We start from the raw sequence: 20,388 nt of genomic DNA, 5'->3' as shown, positions 1-20,388 counted from the left end.
CCTAGCTACAAAGAACAGGGCACATGCATGCTTAATTCCACGACCATTGAGGACAAGAGATTAGTTCTTTTCCAAAGTGAAATTGTTATTTATTCAAAGAAAGCGATCCCCTAGTTCGGAGGGCCCCGAGTCCAGCTGAGGTTAAGGTGACCCACAGACTTTACCAGTAACAGGTGACCTAGAAGAAACCAGTGGATTTCTAAAGCCTAAGATTACATCGCAATCCCTGGTTTACAAACTCAAGGAAACAACAGCTAAAGAACCCCCTACAAGTAGCCAAACCTAAAAATAGTTTGCAAGACTAAACTTATTTAATTTACATGTAAACTCCAGCGACAATTCATAGATCGTCCGGATTGAGATTCAATCAGTCAACCACCAAATCCAGTGAGAACTTCAGCAAAAACTAATACAGACAAAGCAATGGAAAAATAAATGCACTTGTTTTGGTACAAAATACAAACCCAATTCATAGCAGGTCGCCAATTTACGCAACTGGTGGGTGGAGCACATGATCTTGCGATGTATCCACTGCAGCAGGTGGCAAGAACTGCCACATGGCAACTCCTGGATAACCAATGAACGGCATTAATTTGTTGCCAGGTGCTTGGCCTTGAGTAGCAAATGCAGCAGGGATTGCAGGAGGGGCAGGCATGAAGCTGGGTTGTGAGCTCATGGCTTTCAGCTGATACTCCAGCTTCTCCTTCTCTGCCTTCAGCCTCTGCTTCTCATCACGAAGCTCAATCTTCTCAGCCTATGCAAGACAAGGGACAGTTCAAAAGAATTGCAGTGGTTGTATTAGGATGCAGGATATTATGCAAAGGGAAGAAATCAAACACGTGAATATATATAACTAAAGCCCACAAGTCCATCAAAATAAAAAAATAGAATTGGAAGCACATAAATGCCAAAAGACCTTCAACTCTTTGATCTTCTCTTGAAGATTTGAATTCGAGTCCCTCAACTTCTGGGCTTCACCTCGTAGCTGAGTCACCATGCGGACAGCATCAACCAAAATAGCTGCCTTGTCTGTTTTGGGAGTTCTTCCAGGCTCCAATATAGAGCCCAATTCTATAAACCTGGTAGACATTCCAAATACAAAATGTGAGTGCCCAGGGGAAGCAGAGACAGAGACAGAAGGGAAGAGAGAGAATAAGACAGTACTTGTCATTCAGCCTATCCCTTCGCAGCTTTTCCCTACATGCTTTGGAGCTAGATGCACTACATGATTCAGATCTACCCCTGCAGCAAGGAAACGTGAGAGAGAGAGATGGGATAGCATCACTCCATGACAGACTTGCTCACTCCAATCCACTTATTTAAAATGTAAAACAACAAATAAAAAAATTCATCCATGCATCACGCTTTGGTAAATGCAGAACAGATTAACAAAGTACCAAATAAAAAATCACTTCATCAACTGCATTCAGAATAGAAGACTAGGTTACATGATAACTCTACACTGGTACTAAATGTAACATCATCTTCAAGGTGCTTGTTTGGAAACACCTCCAACATACATAGGTCCCAATGGGGCGCTAATAGCAACAGTTATCATAAGGCAGTACAAAAACAAATACAATGAATGCACTTGGAATGGTTCTGATTCAGATCTAGTGCTGCAGAATGTTTCAGAGTTTCACTTCAAAAACAACCATTACCAGCAAGCTTGATCGCATTGGATTAACAGTAAGAGACAATCTGATTTATTTTCCTCGATTCTGGCATCTAGAAAACCATTAGACCATTAATTATGTAAAGCAGGTCTTTGCTGTCCTTTCTCAGCATATGGGCATCAAAAGGAGGTTCGGATTCTCAATGAAAACACATATAGGGGGTAAAGTCATATCAGCTCAACATGATTAATAAACACATAATAATTAAGGTTGAATTCAGCAATGAACCCCACCCCTTCCTTTTTACACAGAGTAGAGCAGAGAGAGACGAAAGAAGTAATGCACCTCTTCTTGGAACATGGTTCCTTCTGCACATCACATTCCCCGAATGATCCATCGATTTCCGCACTGCACAGATGATCACACATGCACATAGAAATATAAGAGATGAGATGAATAACAACAAAAGCAGCAAGAAAAAAGCCGTCCAAATCAATTTAAGTGCTTGTGACAAGTATGTTTTTACATCCAAAACAACAAGATTATACATCACAAAAGAAAGAAAAGAAGCGAGTGAAAATAAATAAAATAACAAGGAACTTAGAATGGAACACTATAAACAGCCTTCAAGTGAAATATTTGCTCTCTCTCATTAATGGAATTGCTGAACACTAACTACCAAGCAAAAATGAAAAGCTGCCCGATTTAAACTACAAAGGAAGGCAAGTAAAACCTCGCTATTTTCAGGTATCAGACTTCCATCTAATACAAGGTGTCAATGAGTGCCTACCCTCTCGTCCAATTGATTATACACAATCACTCCTCTCACAGCATATTTATACTACAATTTCGTGCTTAAGTGATGCAACTCCTAATACTTAGAACTGAAGCTCACGTCACTAAAGCACATTAACCTCTAAAGACAATTCAAGGCAAATACACCCCACAGTAACCATCCTTCAAATCTCGACCGAGCAATTCATCTAGCAATAAAAATCGCATCAACCACCAAATTCTCAGAGAATAATTCGAAAGTGGTCATATTTTAAGCAATTACACATGCCGATTCTAAAACTCCCCTGACCACTAGCATTTACCAGGCACAAAACAGAATCTCACATAACTCTTAACAAACCCTAACCACTAAAACCCCTAAAAACTATTATTTATTGATATGATCTAAAACTAACAAAAACCCTAATTTAAAAGAGAGAGCGAGAGGGATCCTACCCGAAATTAGGACAAGAGACGGTGGCAGTATGAGCAAAAGCGTTTAGGGTTTGTTGTTTTTGTTGTTGTTGTTGTTGTTGTTGTTGATGATGATGATGTTGATGGTGATGATGGGGTTGAACAAGGGGTGGCCAAGAGAAAGCGGAGAAATTGGGATCTTGAGCTGGAATATTTATAGCATCCATATTTATGTATTGATCGTAGTCGAGCGGCAAAGCCGCGTTTCCAGGTGACACCATTTCTTCTTCCCTTTTCAATCTAATTAATAAATCAACCAATTGATTGATTGTTTTTTCCTGGGAAACAAACAAACAGGAGGAGGGGAAGGAAGGGTTATGGTTATGGGTGTTTCCTTAGGTTTTGTTTATAGGGGAGTCTTGGGGAGAAGCAGGAGATGATTATATGATTGGTGGGAGGTGGCGTGCTGCTGCTGCTGCTGGTGGTGCTGAAGATTCTTTCGTTTTTTTTTTTTTTATGTTTTGCCAGCATATTCTCATGCCCTTTCCGGACAAGGAGACCTTGAAACGGATTTCATTACCAGCGAGGATTCACTTCACGGAGAGAACTGGCCCATTGCCGCTGGACCCAACCCCTAGTTATTGCAATGAATTGGATCAGAGTCTTGGATTTTCTTATTTTCCGACAATAAAAGGATTAAAATTCAAGATTTAATTTTTTATTTTTTGATAAATTACCTTATTAAATGTTTAATAGGGCTACGTATTAGTTTATTAAACACTCTTTTCAAAGATCACATCGTCGTTGAAAAAGAGTCTTCAATCTTGATCACCTCTAAATGGGCGTTCCAATTATATTTCCTTTTTTTTAAAAAAAAAAAGGAAAATGATTTGATTGGATTGAAATTAATAAAATATATGAAAATCAAACCCAGCAGGCAAAATTTGAAGATCATGATCACACAGTCCAATAGCTTGATAAGATTAATTTTCTTCATAATCTTTTTTTTTATTATTATTATTATTATTATTGGTGGTCTAAGAGCTGGGTTAGGAAAAAAATTGAACATTTTTTTAAGATAAAATTTAATTGAGTCTTGAAATTAACGATTATGTAAGTCTCCAATGACCATCATATGATCAATCAAGGACTCGAATCTGAGATCACAAAAAAAACAAACCTCTTAATCTGAAGCTCTCATCATTTACCACCATCTAGATGATTGTTTTTATTATTATTATTATTATTATTGATGGTGGTCTAAGACCCGAGTTAGGAAAAAAAAAATTAAACATTTTTTTAAGATAAAATTTAATTGAAAAAATTCATTGAATTTCTAGTTTTCAATTAATTATTTTTATTATTTTTAAAAAATTAATCTAACTAAAATACATATTTATATTTATAAATAGAATACAAATATTTTCAAACCTAATTTAAAATTTATTTAAATCTAACGAAATATATATATTTATATTTATAAAGTATTTATATTTTTCTAACACTATATACATATAAATACATACTAGAAAAATATTTACATGTAATTTTTTTATTTTTTTCTATCTAAGTATTTTTTTTATTTCCTCTTTTTTTTTTCTTTTTTCCTAAATGAGATGCTCTGCAAGTCCATATTTGGATGCCAGTAACGTCTCTGGCAATTTTCATAGGTGGAGATAAGGAAATAGATATTTATATTTATAAAGTATTTATATTTTTCTAATTAGAAAAATATTTTACATGTAAATTTTTTATTTTTTTTATCTAAGTATTTTTTTTTTATTTGCTTTTTCTTTTCTTTTTTGTCTTGTCTTAGACAGCTACCTAAATGAGATGCTCTGCGAGTCCAAATTTGGATGCCAGTAATGTCTCTGGCAATTTTCATAGGTGGAGATAGGAAGGAGATGCAACAAGGCTGAGTTGTAGGAATGCGATTGGCGAGTAAGGATTTTGATACACAGGTGATGTGATGGTGTGGGCATGGCATGGCATGGCATGGCATGGTGAGGAGAGAGAAGTGGCCTTTGGCCTTTGGCCTTTCCACCTACCCCTTAAATGCTTCAAAACAATACAAAGGCAAGCGGGCCCCCCAGATTCCTTTGGTTCACACTAGCACGCGTTTTTGCAGCAGGTTCGGCACTCTTGTTCTTGGGACGTCAGCTAAATTATTTATATTCTCATTTTTTTATATATTATTATTAAACACTCAATATAATAATTTCAATTTAATATATATATATCTCTTCTTATTAATATTTAGTTAGTTTATGGATGTGATTTAGGTTATGAATTTTATGGAGTTGAATTAAATTTTATTTTATTATATAATATAAAATTTAAAAATTTATTTGTTATTAATTTAATATTAAAGTATAGAATTCAATAAAAATCTTATACTAAATAATAAAATAAAAAAATAAAAAATTCCAAGTTTAACTCTTTGTTTAATATTTTAATCTATTCACCAAACTCAAGATTTAATTATAGGTTTTATTGCATCATTTAATTTTTTATTTTATGATAAAAATATTAAAATTAATTTATTATCAATTTAATATTAAATAATAAAATTTAATAAAAATCTCATATTAAATAATGGAATTTGAAGAAAAAATAAAAGATATTTTTTCTAAAAGAAGTATAAAAATATCATCCAACTCTTTAATTAATATTTAGTTAACGGATCAAACCTTTTACATGATCTAGAAACTCCTAATTTTCTTTTTTTAATATATAAAAATTACCAAAAATAATTTAATATAAACTAAATGCAAATTGATAAAAGTTGATAAAAATCACATGCTAAACAATCTAAATGAAAAGAAAAAAATTGGGCAAAAATAAAAAGTTGAGTTTGGCTAGACTTATCCCATAAAACCTAGCGTGTGAGATTGTGCACCTAATTATATATTTTTATATAAAAGATAAATAAGTTTTTTGTTCTCTTATTTTTAAAAAAACATTTTAAAAAATAATACACTCTAACTAAATCAAACTCATGAACTTTATGGCACCTATATATATGTTAACCAACTAAACCATATATTTCTCGGTCAAAAAACCAAGTTGATATATGACCTAGACAAAGTCTGGTCAGAATTTATAAATTTTTTTCTAATTTTTCTAATAAAAACAACATTTTTACTTCTCTTTTGTTTTTTTGTTTTAACCCATCCAAGCCGTTATCAAAACCTTGATCTTAATTCCATCTTTAAAAGGAGAAGACATTCTCATTTTTTTTATATATATTATTAAACACACAATATAATAATTCCAATTTAATATAATATATATATATATATATATATATCTTCTTATTAATATTTAGTTAGTTTATGGATGTGATTTAGGTTATGGATTTTACAAAGTTGAATTAATTTTTTATTTTATTATATAATATAAAATTTAAAAATTTATTTATTATTAATTTAATATTAAAGTATAGATTTCAATAAAAATCTCATACTAAAAAATAAAATAAAAAATTCTAAGTTTGACCTTTTGTTTAATATTTTAATCTATTCATCCAACTCACGACTCAATTATAAGCTTTATTGGGTCATGTAATTTTTTTATTTTATGATAAAATATTAAAATTAATTTATTATCAATTTAATATTAAATAATAAAATTTAATAAAAATCTCATATTAAATAATGGAATTTGAAGAAAAAATAAAAGATATTTTTTATAAAAAAATATAAAAATTTCATTCAATTCTTTAATTAATATTTAATTAACACATCAAACCTCTTACATGATTTATAAACTCCTAATTTTCTTCTTTTAATATATAAAAATTACCAAAAATAATTTAATATAAACTAAATGAAAAATAATAAAAGTTGATAAAAATCACATCCTAAACAATCTAAATGAAAAGAAAAACAAAATGGATAAAAATAAAAAGTTGAGTTCGGCTAGACTTATCCTATAAAACCTAATGTGTGAGGTTGTACATCTAATTATATTTTTTTATATAAAAAAATAATACACTCTAGCTAAATCAAACTCGTGATCTTCATGGCACCTATACATATATTAACTAACTAAGTCATATATTTCTCAATTAAAAAACCAAGTTGATAAATGACCTAGACAAAATCTGGTCAGAATTTATAAATTTTCTTTTAATTTTTCTCATAAAAACAACATTTTAACTTCTTTGATTTTTTTTTAGTTTTAACCCATCCAAGCCGTTATCCAAACCTTGATCCAAATAAACTTGGATCTTAATTCCATCTTTAAAAGGAGAAGAAATCACCATTTTTTATTATTCCTCCCTAGCAAGGTCACGAGCTGGACAGGCATATAAATGTGGTCTTGCTGGTGGGCATATACTTCTCATTTTATATTATTTGTTTACTATATGTTTGATGCGTTCATGCAATGTGTTCTAGCAAGTGTCTTCATTATCACACTCAACCATGCTAGCCATTGATAGGAGAATGTTCGCATCCCCTAGCTTTTTCCCAAAAGGAGAGAAACAAGTGGTGAGAAAAGAAATGGCAATCTTCTTAATCATTGAATAGGGTTTCTAAGCCCTGAAAACTACAATCAAATTACAAGCAAGTCAAGCCCACAGATCACAGAGGAAATCTTCAAGAAAAACACTGCAAAACCCTTCACCTACAGCAAGTTCTTGTACAGCCTTGAGGATGCCATGTCTGGCACGTTGTCCACTTCCTAGATTGCTTTGTATCCATGAACAGTGTGAACAAAACCACCAATCCTTCTCCTTATCTCATCTGGATTTGCACCCACCAGCTTATCGACTCTAGCCCCTCCCATCATCAATAAAAATGTTGGCATGGCCTTCACCTCCATCCTCGTAGCTACCTCCTGGTTATTTCATACGGGCACAACATCTTTATATATCAGAAAGCACTTGACACGTATTGATATTGAACATGTTTAACCTGAATTGACATGGATCCCAATCATTTTGAGCTGGATTTCAAGAAGATCAGGTGAAAACTGACCTGGAAAATCCACTCAAAACAGAGTTTGATTTTAATATTATTTAAACAAAAAAAATTACACAAGATTGTTTTGAATTTAACTCGGATAAATCCAGGTTGAATCATGAACCGGGATATTGGACCAAATCAAGGGCTAACATGATTAAGCAATGATTAGATTGCTTCTTTGGATGCTCTGTATAGAGTTTTATAGAATTTCATTTTATAATTGTCCTTTTTATATTGGGTTCATAGATAAGGTTTTGCGAGCTTTGTGATTGGTGGGGTGCCAAAATAAGAATAAAAATACAAGTCATGTGACGTTAGATCAGATTTTTGACTTATTTCATTTAAAAATTTAGGGTTTCTTTTTTTATTATCCATCATACGGATTTGATTTGTCTTCACTCAGTACAGTGCAATTATTTGATGTAATGAGTGCGAACCTGGATTTAACAAATTCCAAGTTTTAATACCAAAAAAATATTCCATATTTTGACAAAAAATCTCGCAGGTCAAAACCCCTGTTGCAGGCTTGCACATGTTTTGCTTTCCAATTAACTTACAACTGGGCCAAAAGTTCATCAGCTTCAAGAATCAATTACCAGAGTTTCGAAGATAAAACGAGTCCATACACTTTAGTGAAACAGAGCAAGGAAGCCCAACCAACTGTGGGATGTCAGCATCAATTTCTATATGGTTGATGAGATTAATATGTGTGTGTGAGTCCATACACTTTAGTGAAACAGAGCAAGGAAGCCGTAGTAACTGTGGGATGTCAGCATCAATTTCTATATGGTTGATGAGATTAATATGTGTGTGTGTGTGTGTGTTAGTTAGTTTATGATTTTAAATGGTTATGCTGAACAAATTAATTTACCTTAACTTCATCAACATCCACTGAGAGAAACAGAATGTGTTTATAGCTCGAGGCTACTTCCTCAAAGAAAGGATTCATGGCTACTGAGGGCATGCACCAACAAGCTGTAAAGTGCACCACCACCTGCAGTGAGCCAAAAGGAAAGACTATTTCTTTTTAATTTTTATAAAATTCTAGCCTCTAAAATGATAACTTCTCTGTATAAAAGCTGGCAGAATTGATTAGAATTTCTTGAAACGTAGATTCTAAGTAGCTGGATCATCAATACAGTGGCACGCATGAAAAAAGAGAGAATTACTTACAGGGCATTCTTTATTGGTAGCTTGATTGATGAAGAAATCCCATGATTTCTCTGAGTCTATCCTGACAACTCTAGTCTTAATGACCTGTAAATGTCCAGCCATCTTTTCTTCCCTTTCTGCTCTGTTGCTCTTATGGTCTACTTTATAGAGGCTTCGATTAGCTATTGAGTTCGGCAAATTTAACTCGGGATGCTTTTTTTTTTTTCTATTTGGTTTAGAATCAATGCAATCTCCCTTTGAATAAGATGTGGCTGAATCGATAATATTGGACCCACTTTAGATTTTAGTTATTCTAACATATGTGGAAAGTAGTTCTGCTTTATCCAGTTAATCATGCTTCTTGAAGTGTGATGGCTGGTTATTCTAACATATGTGGAAAGTAGTTCTTGTTTATCCAGTTAATCATGCATCTTTGAAATTTGTCTAATGATCTTCTTAATTTCTAAATCTCCATCCTGTAATTATTTGTCTCTCTTGAAGTGTGAACCTTGATGAATCATGAACAATATTTTACCGAAGCAAAAGAAATTCAGTGTCATCAAAATTAAGATGGTCTTACCTGGCTTACAATACGTTGATTGCTGCAATGGTGAACTCTTTGTTGACTTTAAGGATTGCAGGATATAGGAACTCAAAGTCAGTTTAAGTACTTTACTTTTGTTTTCTCATTTCTAGTTGAGTTTGTGGGATCCAGGTCCTCCCTTAATTAGTCATCTTGATTGATCATAGCATTTGTTGACTCAAGCTCAAATTCCTAATCTTTCTCGATCCATTGCACAATCTTCCTCGTTTTACGGGATATAATTAACGTTGTAAGATGAACTAGTTAGCTTTATTCATTTCTTGATGATGGAGGGATAAGGCTTGACTACAATCAATCAAGAAATTATGGATGTATTCAAACAAGTTCTGTAGTGAGCTGACAAAGGTTGTTGGTTCTATGAATATTCTTCGCATTACGTGTCGATCTAGTAAGTTGATATAGAAATTCCGTCTTCCTCCCACTTCCATTAGCTTTTCTATTTTGATGGGGAACGTCTAGAGTTTAGCTTTGCTTTAGCACAAATGTCAACGAATTCTGCTTCTATAGCCCACCCATGTTTTCCCTCAACTTCTATATCCATTAAAGGGGCTTGGGATTATCCTTATCATCATCCTGATACTGAACTGACAGAACTTTAGACAATATCTGCTTTCCTGTCCCTCCTACGTAGGGCTTGTTTTTATATCAATGTATGCTTGCTTCTGTCTGCCACATGAGATTGTTGGAAATAGGTTTTATATGTCTACTTGACCTCTTTCTGCTAAAATATACAATGAACATTGCGAGGATAACTCTAGCAGTTAGTTGATATAATAATACCTCTGCATAGAGCATGCTTACTAGGCTTCCTCTTGACCTTGGACTTGAAGACTGAAGAGGCCATTCTAAGTGGGGTGGATTCTCCTGGCTCAAATCTTGGTTTATGGTTCTTGCAACTCATAAATGAAAGTTTTTATGCTTCTCAGGATAAGTAACACAGATTACCACAAAGCATCTGATAAAAGGGTGGATAGGAGTTGGGAGGTCTAATATGATCTATTTTAACAATTCAAGGTCTGAAATCTGCTATACTTTCAGAATATAGACTGTAGAGATGGTTGTGTCCAAAACACAAGGGCATAATTGAAAAGGCTATAACTAGTTTACCACATAGTGAACAATGTGCTGAAGATATAGTCTAAAATTTAAATCCCAGACTTATTTGGGGGGAAATGTCCAAACTGTCCTCTGTGAGGATATACTTCTGGTGGTCACAAGTAATCAATACTTCCTGGAATGGATAAAACACAAAACCTAACAAAGAATTCAATACAGTTGCTCAGAGCTGCCACTCTTCACTCTACAGAATGGCTCATTTAACAAACTTAAATGGAGTCACTGAGACCCTGCCAGCCATACCAAAACTTATCAACGTGCAGAAACCTCAAAGAAGGATGAAAATAACTGGATTGCTAGGCAAGCAGCCGGTTAATCTTCAAGAGAATTCGTTTCATGCTACAAGAAGACTAGCTTTAGGCCTTGCTTCAATAGCTCTCATTGGAAATCCCAGTACCGGTGTCTCTCGCGCGGAGGATAATTGGTGGGCTCGTGATATCCCCTTGCCCGTGCCTTCTGTGGAGAACAGTAAGCTTTCTTATAAGCATCACATCAGAATAAGTTTCTCATTCTCTTGTATCAAAAATGTAGCCCGAGTGTAGAATTCTGATATATTCCCTTGATATTGCAACCATTCATCATTGTTTATGTAGTGCAGAACTTGCAAATGAGGAGACAGGCACACGTTCTTTTCTGAAGAAGGGAATTTATATGGCTAATGTTGGATTACAAGGTAGCGCACGTAGGGTAAAGAGATATGCCTTTGATCTCTTAGCTCTGGAGGATTTGATAGGACCAGACACCCTGAATTATGTTAGGAAGTACTTGAGAATCAAGTCCACCTTCATGTACTATGATTTGGACAAGATTATCTCTGCAGTTCCTGTAGATGACAAGCAACCTCTTACTGATCTGGCTAACAGATTGTTCGACAACTTTGAAAAGGTGAATCAATGGTTACAAGCAGAGATTTTTCTGTAGTTTTAATTGCTGAAAGTTCCTATTATAAGAGGTTGAAGTACTTCACAAGCTTTCTTTGAACTAATTGTTCAGTTTCTGATTCATTGACAGCTTGAAGATGCATCAAGGAGGAAAAACCTGCCTGATACAAAATCAAGCTATCGAGACACAAAAGCACTTTTGCAAGAGGTCATGCAACAGAATCCAATTGATCTGAAGAGTAAATTTACCTATTACCCGGATGGACTTCAAAGCTAGTTGCGCCTTACGGGTGATGAAGACAATATATTCACATTACAATGTACTTTCTATTTATTCTTAATTTGCAATTTAGCCTTCCCACTTACATTTCAAAATTCCTCGTGTATTTTTAGGCAAATGGCAAAACTACAAGTTATTATGTAAGAAAAGGAAAGAAACTAGGAATTAAGCAAGTACATCAGTGTGAACAGGTAATTACAACAGAATTTCATTGGGAACTCATTCTCCAGTAAACAAAATAATAATTGGGCAAAGCCTTTTTAATAACAACAATGTAATGCACTATACAGGTTACTAACTATCAGTTCGTGTTAGGATCACTCTCACTTTCTCAATTTACCAATACTCGTGACAGAGATACATAATACTATCATCTTGTGTTAGAATCAGCCCAAACTCAAGCGAGAATCAAACGACCGCATGTTGGCATGACGTCGAGGAATACCTATCTCACAAGCATTAACCCTGGATGCAAATCGGAGTGAGCAAAGTGACTCACCCAATGAAGAGTGATCAGGAGAAATGTTTACGAACATCAGTGTCTTCGAGTCTCCACCCAGACATGGCTGAAAGAACATGGGATTAAAAGAAAAAAAATATCTTAGATCACCAAGATATACGAAAACACTGGGAAAGAATGATGTGGAGCGTTCATGTTAGCCAGGATTTAATTTGAAAAGACAAAAAATTAGGTTTTACTTCCAAGATAACCATTCAGGTAGTTTTCTTGGGATGTGTTTTCACCTACTATAGGTAGGCCAAACAAAAAACAAAAAAAAAATAGAACGAAAGCTCCAAGAACAGCTATTAATTTATCTATAAAAACCCTTTTTTGCTCCAATGATGGCATAGGAGATCTCAATAAGATATATGCAAAATACTTTATACAGAGTGGAGAAGAGATGAACCTTATATAATAGTGTAGTGTGAAAATCTTAAAAGAAGAATCATCCTCACAACAAGGAAGTCTCTTTAATAGTTGTGTACGAGATTTTGCTACTATACTCATATAAAGATGAAAGACTTGATTTATCAAAGATAATTCCATACAAGTAGCACATAAAGCTTAAAATTCTTCGAAGTCTTTTAAATTATTTACCTGCAATAGATAAGTAAGCTTTGAGTTTCTAAATGGTACATGATCCTCCTTCTTTGCCAAGGAAAATATAACATCACTTAAAGATGACAAGCTTTTATTGATAGCCTGATAAAGATTGCACAGAGAAATTAATTTGATTACTAATAGTGAATTAATTAAAAAAATCTATCAGGTCACGATAGTCAAGTCACATACTTGGGTTTCTCTCAATCTATCTCCAGTTGAGCCACTCTTAGAAAGACGCTCGCTCCCAGCAAGATCAATAAGATTCAAAACACCTTGTACTTGTTGTTCTGTGTTCTGATGGATGCAAACAGACATTCAATTTAAAGGGGATAAAAGAAAAGGAATAGCAGAAAAGAACTTGTGGAAAACAAAGGTATTGTTACCTCATTAACACCAGATATTCGCAATGTGAAAACAAAGTGACTTCTAGATGATTGCTCATTCATTTGGGTCTTGCCAACAGACCTACAAGAAGCAAAAATTTCAAGTTTTTATCATATAGCACTGTAATTCAGGGTAACAAGTTGAAGGGTCAGTTTAAGAGTGGTATAGGTTGCTTTTCAAAGTATTTTTTGCTTGGAAATGCATCAAAAAAATTATTTTTTAAAAATTAATTTTGATATTAGTACATCAAAACGATCTAAAAACAGTAAAAAAAAATTAATTTAAAGCTAAAAAAATTAAAAAATTTCAAAAGCACGGTTGAACCTGAATGCCAAACAGTAACGAAGACATACACCACATTTGTTTGTGTGCATGTCGAGCAATTTTCCTTTTTTGAATACAATCAAATTAGATTTTTTTTTATTGTGAATTTTTATCTATAGTGGCAAGTATCAACAATAAGAAGAGTTGGAAATACAAAAAGAAAATATGGAGATTCACAAACATTGCACAATACAATATTGCATAAACATATTAGATGGTTAAACAGCACCAAAAAAAGTATTAAATGATTAAAATGTCTATTTTGGACAGCCATATTTTAAGAATAGAGAAATGACTAGAAAGAGCTTGAGAAAATATTCATATTCTAACCATTACTAACCTGCTATGAGATGCCTGATCCAAGAGAAAAGAGACCTCTCTAGAACTGCAAACATCCACAACAGTGAGATCGGAAACATGTGTGTTCCCATTGGCATCATGCTTAATTGTGTATTGCTTTCCATTACTACCATACTCTATTCTTGATGAATCTTTAGTTGACAATAAATCTCGGATTGTTTCATTGTATATTTCCAACATTGACACCTGTTATTGTTGGAAAAAAATGTTTAATTATGATACATAAAATTATGTCATGGATTCCAACAACAAATGAGATTACTTTTCACCTGCATTTCATATTTCCAGCCTTGGGATTGAAGAGATTGCCTAGTTTGGAATATTTGTTCTAACGACCTGGGTATCAACCCCTTCTGCTCCGGGTTTCCTGGTCTGCCCATCATGGTATAGGTTTTACCAGAACCAGTTTGGCCGTAGGCAAAGATGCAAACCTAGAAAAACAAAGCTAATCATCTCTTACCACAAGAGAAAAAAAAAGATTCAAGATTTCTCTTTTTAATCATTGGCTAGATGAACTAGTTAAGATAAATTTAGTGACTGAAAAAAATTAAGATACAATGAGTTGAAACAGTTAACTTAAAAGTTTCTCAAAGGGCTTGAAAAAAAAAAAACAATCAAATAAGCACATAAGTGCACTCATGCAGTTGCCATTTGCCACATTTATGTTCGTGAAAATGCAATAAAAAAGAATCAGTGCTGGATAATTTACCTTATAACCATCAAGAGCACTTTGAACAAGCTGAGAAATTTCTACAAAAACATCCTCTTGTGTTGAATCAGGCATAAAAACTTTATCAAAAGTGAAAGAATATTTTTGCCCTGGTGAGAAAGTAAGCATGAAATTAGTTTGAAAGGTTCAAGATATGATTTGAACAAGAGAAATAGTATTCTAGCAGTAAAACAAAGTTCAATCAAATATTAAGTTATTTCAAGACTACCATTTTGTGTCAAATCAATGCCTCGCCCGAGAGCTTCTGTTGTTGTGGGATAAGATACATCTTTTCCATCAGCACCAGGACTATCCTCTGGCAACAAAGGCCGTACACGACAAAACACACGAATATTTCCCTTCAGTTCCTGCAGCATAACAGAGCTTCATAAGATAAATGTATGTTGTACTCAAATAGAAAATAGTAGGAGACTTTATGATTACCAATATTGTATTGTGTAGCTTTTTCCTTAATGTCTCTCCTTCAACGATTTTAAGTTCTGCATCTTCTAAGCGGTTTTGTAACTCACATATAAGTTTCTTTTGTGCTTCAAATTCAGTTTTTGCCTCAAATGCAGATAAATCAGATACCTAAAAAGAGAATAACCTTAACCATTATAATAAATTCAAATAACACAATAAAATAGCAGCGACTAATCAAGCACATGGAAAAATCTCTTGCAAACTCGATAGTAATACCCTTAATTTATTTTGGGCAGCATCAAGCTGATCCTGCAATGTCTTCAACTGGTTGCTTTGGGATACACATCTTTCCTGCACATAACAATTAAGAAAATATAATTGTAAATGCACTAGACTAGTGAGGGAATGAAAATTTAAATTTTAAAAACAAACCTTTAATTCATTTGATTTTACAATGAGCTCTTCACAATTAACTACTTCAGCTGTTAAAGTTTGCACTTGCAATTGCAGTTGATCACGATCCTCTCTCACCTGTTGCAACTCTGCCCTTACAGATGCAACTTCTTTCACCAGCGCATCCTTTTGCTTTGCAGCCTCATTCACGGATGCCTGATAGTTTTATCCATCAATGATAGATTAGGAATGCTAAAAGAAAAGCAGGAAGAGAACGAAAAAGAAAAAGAAAAAAATTTATCCTATGCTTCAACTGGATAAAGTGTAGTATAAAAACAATTTACGTCCAGAAAACCATACAACACTGCCGTTATTAACACGCCCCACTAAGATCTCATGACATGATTTGACAACTTTTAACAAGGCTGTGCAAGAAAATTAGTTAGTACTCCTATAACTGAACATTTGTAGACTAGACAAAAATCTTATCTAAATGATTGCATGATCAGAGCAAGCAACCTAATTTAAAACCCTTCACTATCTTTGGAGAGGCCCATTTAAACTGTTTACCCACCTTAAAACCCTTGGCAAAGGGATGCCGATTGCAGAACTTTCCCATATAATATTGACAACATTTTCCTAAAGCAAGGATGCTAAGTTAGATCACTGAAAATTGACAAGCTCACCAGATAAGCAACAGCACATCACCTCATTTAGTGATATTGTTTGCTTCTCTACACAGATGGTAATTCCTATAACACTAGGGTATAAGGCTAATAATTACATATAAATGGACCAGGCTTCCAGAACCGCAATCTTTGTACTTCCTTGTTGATTGTTATATTTTCAAGACTATGCACATTGGCATGGAAAATCATAACTAATGTTGAATGACAGGTGGTTCGATGAAAAGTGCTTCTCAACTTTCCTTGCGTTCCAAATTTGAGATCTATCAGTGAATATATCCCTAACAGCTTAGAATCTTGGGTTGGATGTTTCTTCAATGTTACTTCTTAACAATATTTGAGATGAAATTAAACCATTTTAGAAACTTCAGATCATAATTTAGACTGCTTACATAAAGAAGCTCTCAGAAAGGAATTTATTTCCTCTTGTATTTGGGTAACATTTTTTAGTAATGTGTATTCAAGTTTGACTTTGGACTTCGCATTAGTTTCCCACCTAACCAGTTATATTCACCATATTCCTCATTTTGGGGAGTCATACATTGTAAACAGATATGTTTTCAGAAAACAGGCCCGTTCAAAATTTCCAAGCATTAGTAAACACTAGATCTATGAGAAAAAACAAGTATTGGCGCCTGCTTTTCAAAGCAATAGCTCCAATAGTGCCTGCAGCCTAAGTGCACTAAAAACCCATTCCGATCCTGATATAAGAGAGTTCAAACAAAAAACCTCTACGTATTTTTCTCATGGGTGCAATAATGATGCCAATTAGAAGTATTTCTATTTCTGTACTTCAAGCCAGAAAAAATGGTTTCTAAATACCTCAAAGGTTATACCTAGTAATAAAAAAAAATTTCTCCTGAAGACTGAAAGCATTCTTTTTCAAAAATAATATTTTATTACCTAGTAATAAAATAATTCTTTTTCTGCTCTTGCAAGAACATTCAAGTCATCTTCCTCATTACTCATTAAGAATAATATTGTACCATGCGCTTAACTAGTAAATGTCACGAGAAATGATTCAACACTTCAGCCAAGAAGAAAAGGAACGAGACCAGCTTACTTTGCACGAATTAAATTGATCTTGCAATGACATGTATTGACCCCCCAAGGTGCTTAGGTTCTCTACTATAGCAGCTTTCTCTTTTTCTCCACGCTTTACATTTTCATGAGCTGTGTCAAGATCTGTCTGAAGCTTGCTATTGTACAGTTGTAAGCTTGAATTGTACTCCTGTAGCAACTTGTACATATCACTTACTGATGTTATCTGCAAAATTCAACAAAGCACATAAGCGCACAGGAAAGGTCACTTCATAAAATAATCAGGACTATTTCAAATTGCATTTCTTATATTACCCTTTGATTCGCATTTTGAAGCTCTCCTTGAATCTTTCCGAGCTCTTCAGAGAGGGAAGCTTGTGACTTTTCAACGGTAAGTCTAGCCTCTTTCTCTCTTGCAAGAGAATCCATTGCAGCCTGGAGAATCCAGAAAAGAAGAAGAATCATGAAAGATAATTCACAGATCAGTATCGTATCGGTGAAGGAGACCAAAGTTTTCATCTACTCTTTCTTACCAACTTCTCAGATTCCTCTTTGGAAAGCTTCTCTTGTAGAGAAGCAAGGCTCTTTCTCAACTCCACGATAATCAAATTTAATTCTTCTTCCTTGTTTTTCACTATCAAATCTAAAATGGAAAGAAAAAAAATCCATCAGCAACCAATAAACAAAAAGAAAAGAAAAGGAAAGGGAAACAAAAAAGCAAACATACCCATTTCAGCACATCTACTCTCAGCAAAATCCAAAGCATTTTGTAACTTTTCTTGCTCAAAGAGGTAGCTTCCTTCTAGCTCTTGAAACCATTTGATACAAAGCCTTAACCTCTTTATATAATCCATCATGTTTTCACATCTCTCCTACAGAACCCCAAAAAACAGTCAATCTTTAAACAAAAATTGCTAACTAAATCACTTGTAACATTAAAAACCAGAAAAACTTTCACTGACCTTGTAATTGAACTTATTTTTGTATTTCATTCTCTCACACAGTAAAGCATAAACATCTTCTCTTGTGAACTCAAAGCCACCATACTCTGATCCAGCATTACTAGGTGGTGCACTATTTAAACCACCTTCTTGCTCACCATTTACAACTGAAAATGCATGCCTCATTCTGCCATTATTTGCCGTCCCAACCATTTTTTTTTTTCAAATCCAAGTTCTTGCCACTTATCTACACGCAGCTCATCACCGATATACTTCTGAAAATCCAGCAAAGAAAAGAAAAGAAAAGGCCTTTAGCCCAAAATACGAAACACAAAAAATAATTGCTCACATGGAGATGAAATCCCGGGTTTTAAAAATGAAAACTATAAGCTAAACATGTGAAGATCACAAATAAACTTCTCTCAAAAAACAACAAAAAAAACTCATCATCAATAAAAAAAGACCAGACCCATTACTAAGAAGAGCCAGAAGAAGAAAACCCACATTTTAGAAATTTAAAAGGCGCTCACTTGTGCAGGAGGATTGGAAGCAGTAGAAAAGAAATGGCTATTGTAGAGGTGTTAGGACATAAGTGGAGGTTTGTGTTCTGCTTCTTGCAGGCCATTTTGAAGCAACAAGAGAGAGAAAGTGTGTTTGTTTTTTTCTATTTTCTTATTTATTAAATAAAGTTATATGGAAGAAATATTTTATATTTATATTTATATTTAGATAGAGAGATAGATAGGTAAGTTTGGTCTAGAGTTTGGTGGGGGCCATTGATTGTATTCAAAGCTATCAAGTGTAATCACAACCATTGCTTTTAAGAGCAGGAAGGAAAGATTCATATATTTGCAGAGCAGAGACTGCTGAGCTCGGATTAGAAATTAGAAATGGGGCACTGTGAGATTTATATACCTTCATGTGGTCCTCATAGTTTCTATGTTTTGTCATTTTAATCCCTTCACTGAAATTTTAGGCACCCAAAGTCTTGTGTAAGTTGTGTTTCATCCAAATGGAAGTGCTCAAATAAGAAAACATTAAGGGGTGTTTGGTCGGTGAAAGTGATTTTTTGAAAATTATTTTTTAAATTTTCTTGTGTTTTTATGTTATTAAAAAATTCAGTCAATAAAAAAAAATTAGTTAAAGAAAAACTTGATTTGATTTCTAGAAAAGTGTTTTTCTTTTATTTTTAGTGGAAAATATTGTCTGGAAGCTGCAAAAAATTTAAAAATATTATATTATTTGCTGATTATATCGAATTTAATCTTCGAACTTTTGATTGTTATATATATATATTTTATTTTGAATATTTTTTTCAATTTAATCTCTTAGAATTTAATTTTTATATTAACTTTGGTCCTCATTTTTATAATTTTTTTTCTTTTTTCTTATTATTTTTTAATTAAAATTTTTTATCTATCAAATTTGATCTTTATTTTTTTTACTGTTACTCATTTTATTTGAAATAGTTTATGAAATGGTAATTATTATTATTTTAATTTCATCATCTTTTAATTTTTTATTTGTTAGATTTGATCTTTGTTATTTTAATTATTATTTATTTTATTTGAGATAATTTATGAAATTATATTTTTTTTTCAATTTCATTCTCATTCAACTTTTAATTTGTAAGATTTGTTCCTTTTTATTTTAATAAACTTAAAAAAATAAAATATTAATAAGTTATTTTTCAACTTATTTTTCATGACATAATCAAATATTGAAAAGTATTTTCTAATTTATTTTTTATTACACAACTAAATATCAGAAAATAATTTATTTTTTCAAAATTTACTTTTTAAAAAAACAAATTATAGTAAACAAATAAATCTAAGTTTCCATTTCACATAGTAGCAATAATTTATTTTTCCAGAATTTATTTTTTCAAAATTTACTTTTAAAAAAAAAATTATAATAAACCAATAAGTCTAAGTTTCCATTTCACATAGTAGCGGTTGTTGATGCTATTATAGTTGTAAGAAAATATTTTATTTTATCTTTCTCGTAATATAAAAATATTTTATTTGATTTTTCATGTTGACTAAAAAATAATTAAATAATATGCTAACTCATCAATTTTTTATTGATTTTATTACTTTATCTTTCAAATTAAATGTGGCTGAGTTCCAAAATCATGTCGATTTAATTTTTAATCAATGATGAAACAATAAAGTAAGATAATTAATTTTTGGTTCTTTTTTAATAAGAGAAATGC

At 33.0% G+C, this 20,388-nt stretch overlaps 4 protein-coding genes and 1 long non-coding RNA gene across 9 annotated transcripts; 1 reads left to right on the top strand and 4 right to left on the bottom strand.

The window, feature by feature from the left end:
• Nucleotides 1-64: 64 nt before the first annotated feature.
• LOC105142379 (transcription factor ILR3-like) lies at nt 65-3,482 on the bottom strand. Its single transcript, XM_011049981.1, has 5 exons — nt 2,847-3,482; nt 1,962-2,024; nt 1,165-1,242; nt 917-1,079; nt 65-754 (listed from the first exon to the last, which is right to left on the bottom strand). Exons 1-5 carry the CDS (start codon nt 3,083-3,085, stop codon nt 488-490), a joined length of 810 nt encoding a protein of 269 aa, XP_011048283.1. The 5' UTR covers nt 3,086-3,482; the 3' UTR covers nt 65-487.
• Nucleotides 3,483-7,298: 3,816 nt separating this feature from the next.
• Nucleotides 7,299-9,154, bottom strand: LOC105142378 (thioredoxin-like protein CXXS1). 2 transcript variants are annotated; one of them, XM_011049979.1, is made up of 3 exons: nt 8,948-9,154; nt 8,646-8,768; nt 7,299-7,646 (listed from the first exon to the last, which is right to left on the bottom strand). In XM_011049979.1, exons 1-3 carry the CDS (start codon nt 9,047-9,049, stop codon nt 7,491-7,493), a joined length of 381 nt encoding a protein of 126 aa, XP_011048281.1. In that variant the 5' UTR covers nt 9,050-9,154; the 3' UTR covers nt 7,299-7,490. The 2 variants fall into 2 exon arrangements, with proteins under 2 accessions (XP_011048281.1, XP_011048282.1); XM_011049980.1 differs by having other exon boundaries at nt 8,646-8,791; nt 8,948-9,033.
• On the bottom strand, nt 8,022-8,638 carry LOC105142377 (uncharacterized). Of its 2 annotated transcripts, none has more exons than XR_845548.1 (2): nt 8,581-8,638; nt 8,022-8,483 (listed from the first exon to the last, which is right to left on the bottom strand). It is a non-coding gene; the product is annotated as an uncharacterized LOC105142377 (long non-coding RNA). The 2 variants fall into 2 exon arrangements; XR_845549.1 differs by having other exon boundaries at nt 8,022-8,481.
• A 1,601-nt stretch (nt 9,155-10,755) lies between the features above and the next one.
• On the top strand, nt 10,756-11,983 carry PNSL3 (PsbQ-like 1). The gene is made up of 3 exons (XM_011049974.1): nt 10,756-11,114; nt 11,245-11,531; nt 11,658-11,983. Exons 1-3 carry the CDS (start codon nt 10,838-10,840, stop codon nt 11,802-11,804), a joined length of 711 nt encoding a protein of 236 aa, XP_011048276.1. The 5' UTR covers nt 10,756-10,837; the 3' UTR covers nt 11,805-11,983.
• Nucleotides 11,984-12,037: 54 nt separating this feature from the next.
• On the bottom strand, nt 12,038-18,835 carry ATK3 (kinesin 3). 3 transcript variants are annotated; one of them, XM_011049975.1, is made up of 17 exons: nt 18,678-18,835; nt 18,195-18,448; nt 17,960-18,104; nt 17,766-17,875; nt 17,548-17,667; nt 17,255-17,458; nt 15,545-15,721; nt 15,389-15,463; nt 15,134-15,280; nt 14,919-15,057; nt 14,690-14,799; nt 14,250-14,411; nt 13,961-14,166; nt 13,296-13,377; nt 13,102-13,206; nt 12,907-13,011; nt 12,038-12,373 (listed from the first exon to the last, which is right to left on the bottom strand). In XM_011049975.1, the coding sequence occupies exons 2-17, from the start codon at nt 18,384-18,386 to the stop codon at nt 12,194-12,196; spliced, it is 2,259 nt and encodes a 752-aa protein (XP_011048277.1). In that variant the 5' UTR covers nt 18,387-18,448; nt 18,678-18,835; the 3' UTR covers nt 12,038-12,193. The 3 variants fall into 3 exon arrangements, with proteins under 3 accessions (XP_011048277.1, XP_011048279.1, XP_011048278.1); XM_011049977.1 differs by having other exon boundaries at nt 15,644-15,721; XM_011049976.1 differs by having other exon boundaries at nt 18,704-18,835.
• Between the last annotated feature and the right edge of the window lie 1,553 nt (nt 18,836-20,388).

This window comes from Populus euphratica, unplaced genomic scaffold, assembly GCF_000495115.2.
Source record: "Populus euphratica unplaced genomic scaffold, PopEup_1.0 scaffold143.1, whole genome shotgun sequence".
Classification (NCBI taxonomy): Eukaryota; Viridiplantae; Streptophyta; class Magnoliopsida; order Malpighiales; family Salicaceae; genus Populus; species Populus euphratica.
The sequence above is the reverse complement of the archived record's forward strand: the minus strand, read 5'-3'. Positions and strand labels throughout refer to the sequence as shown.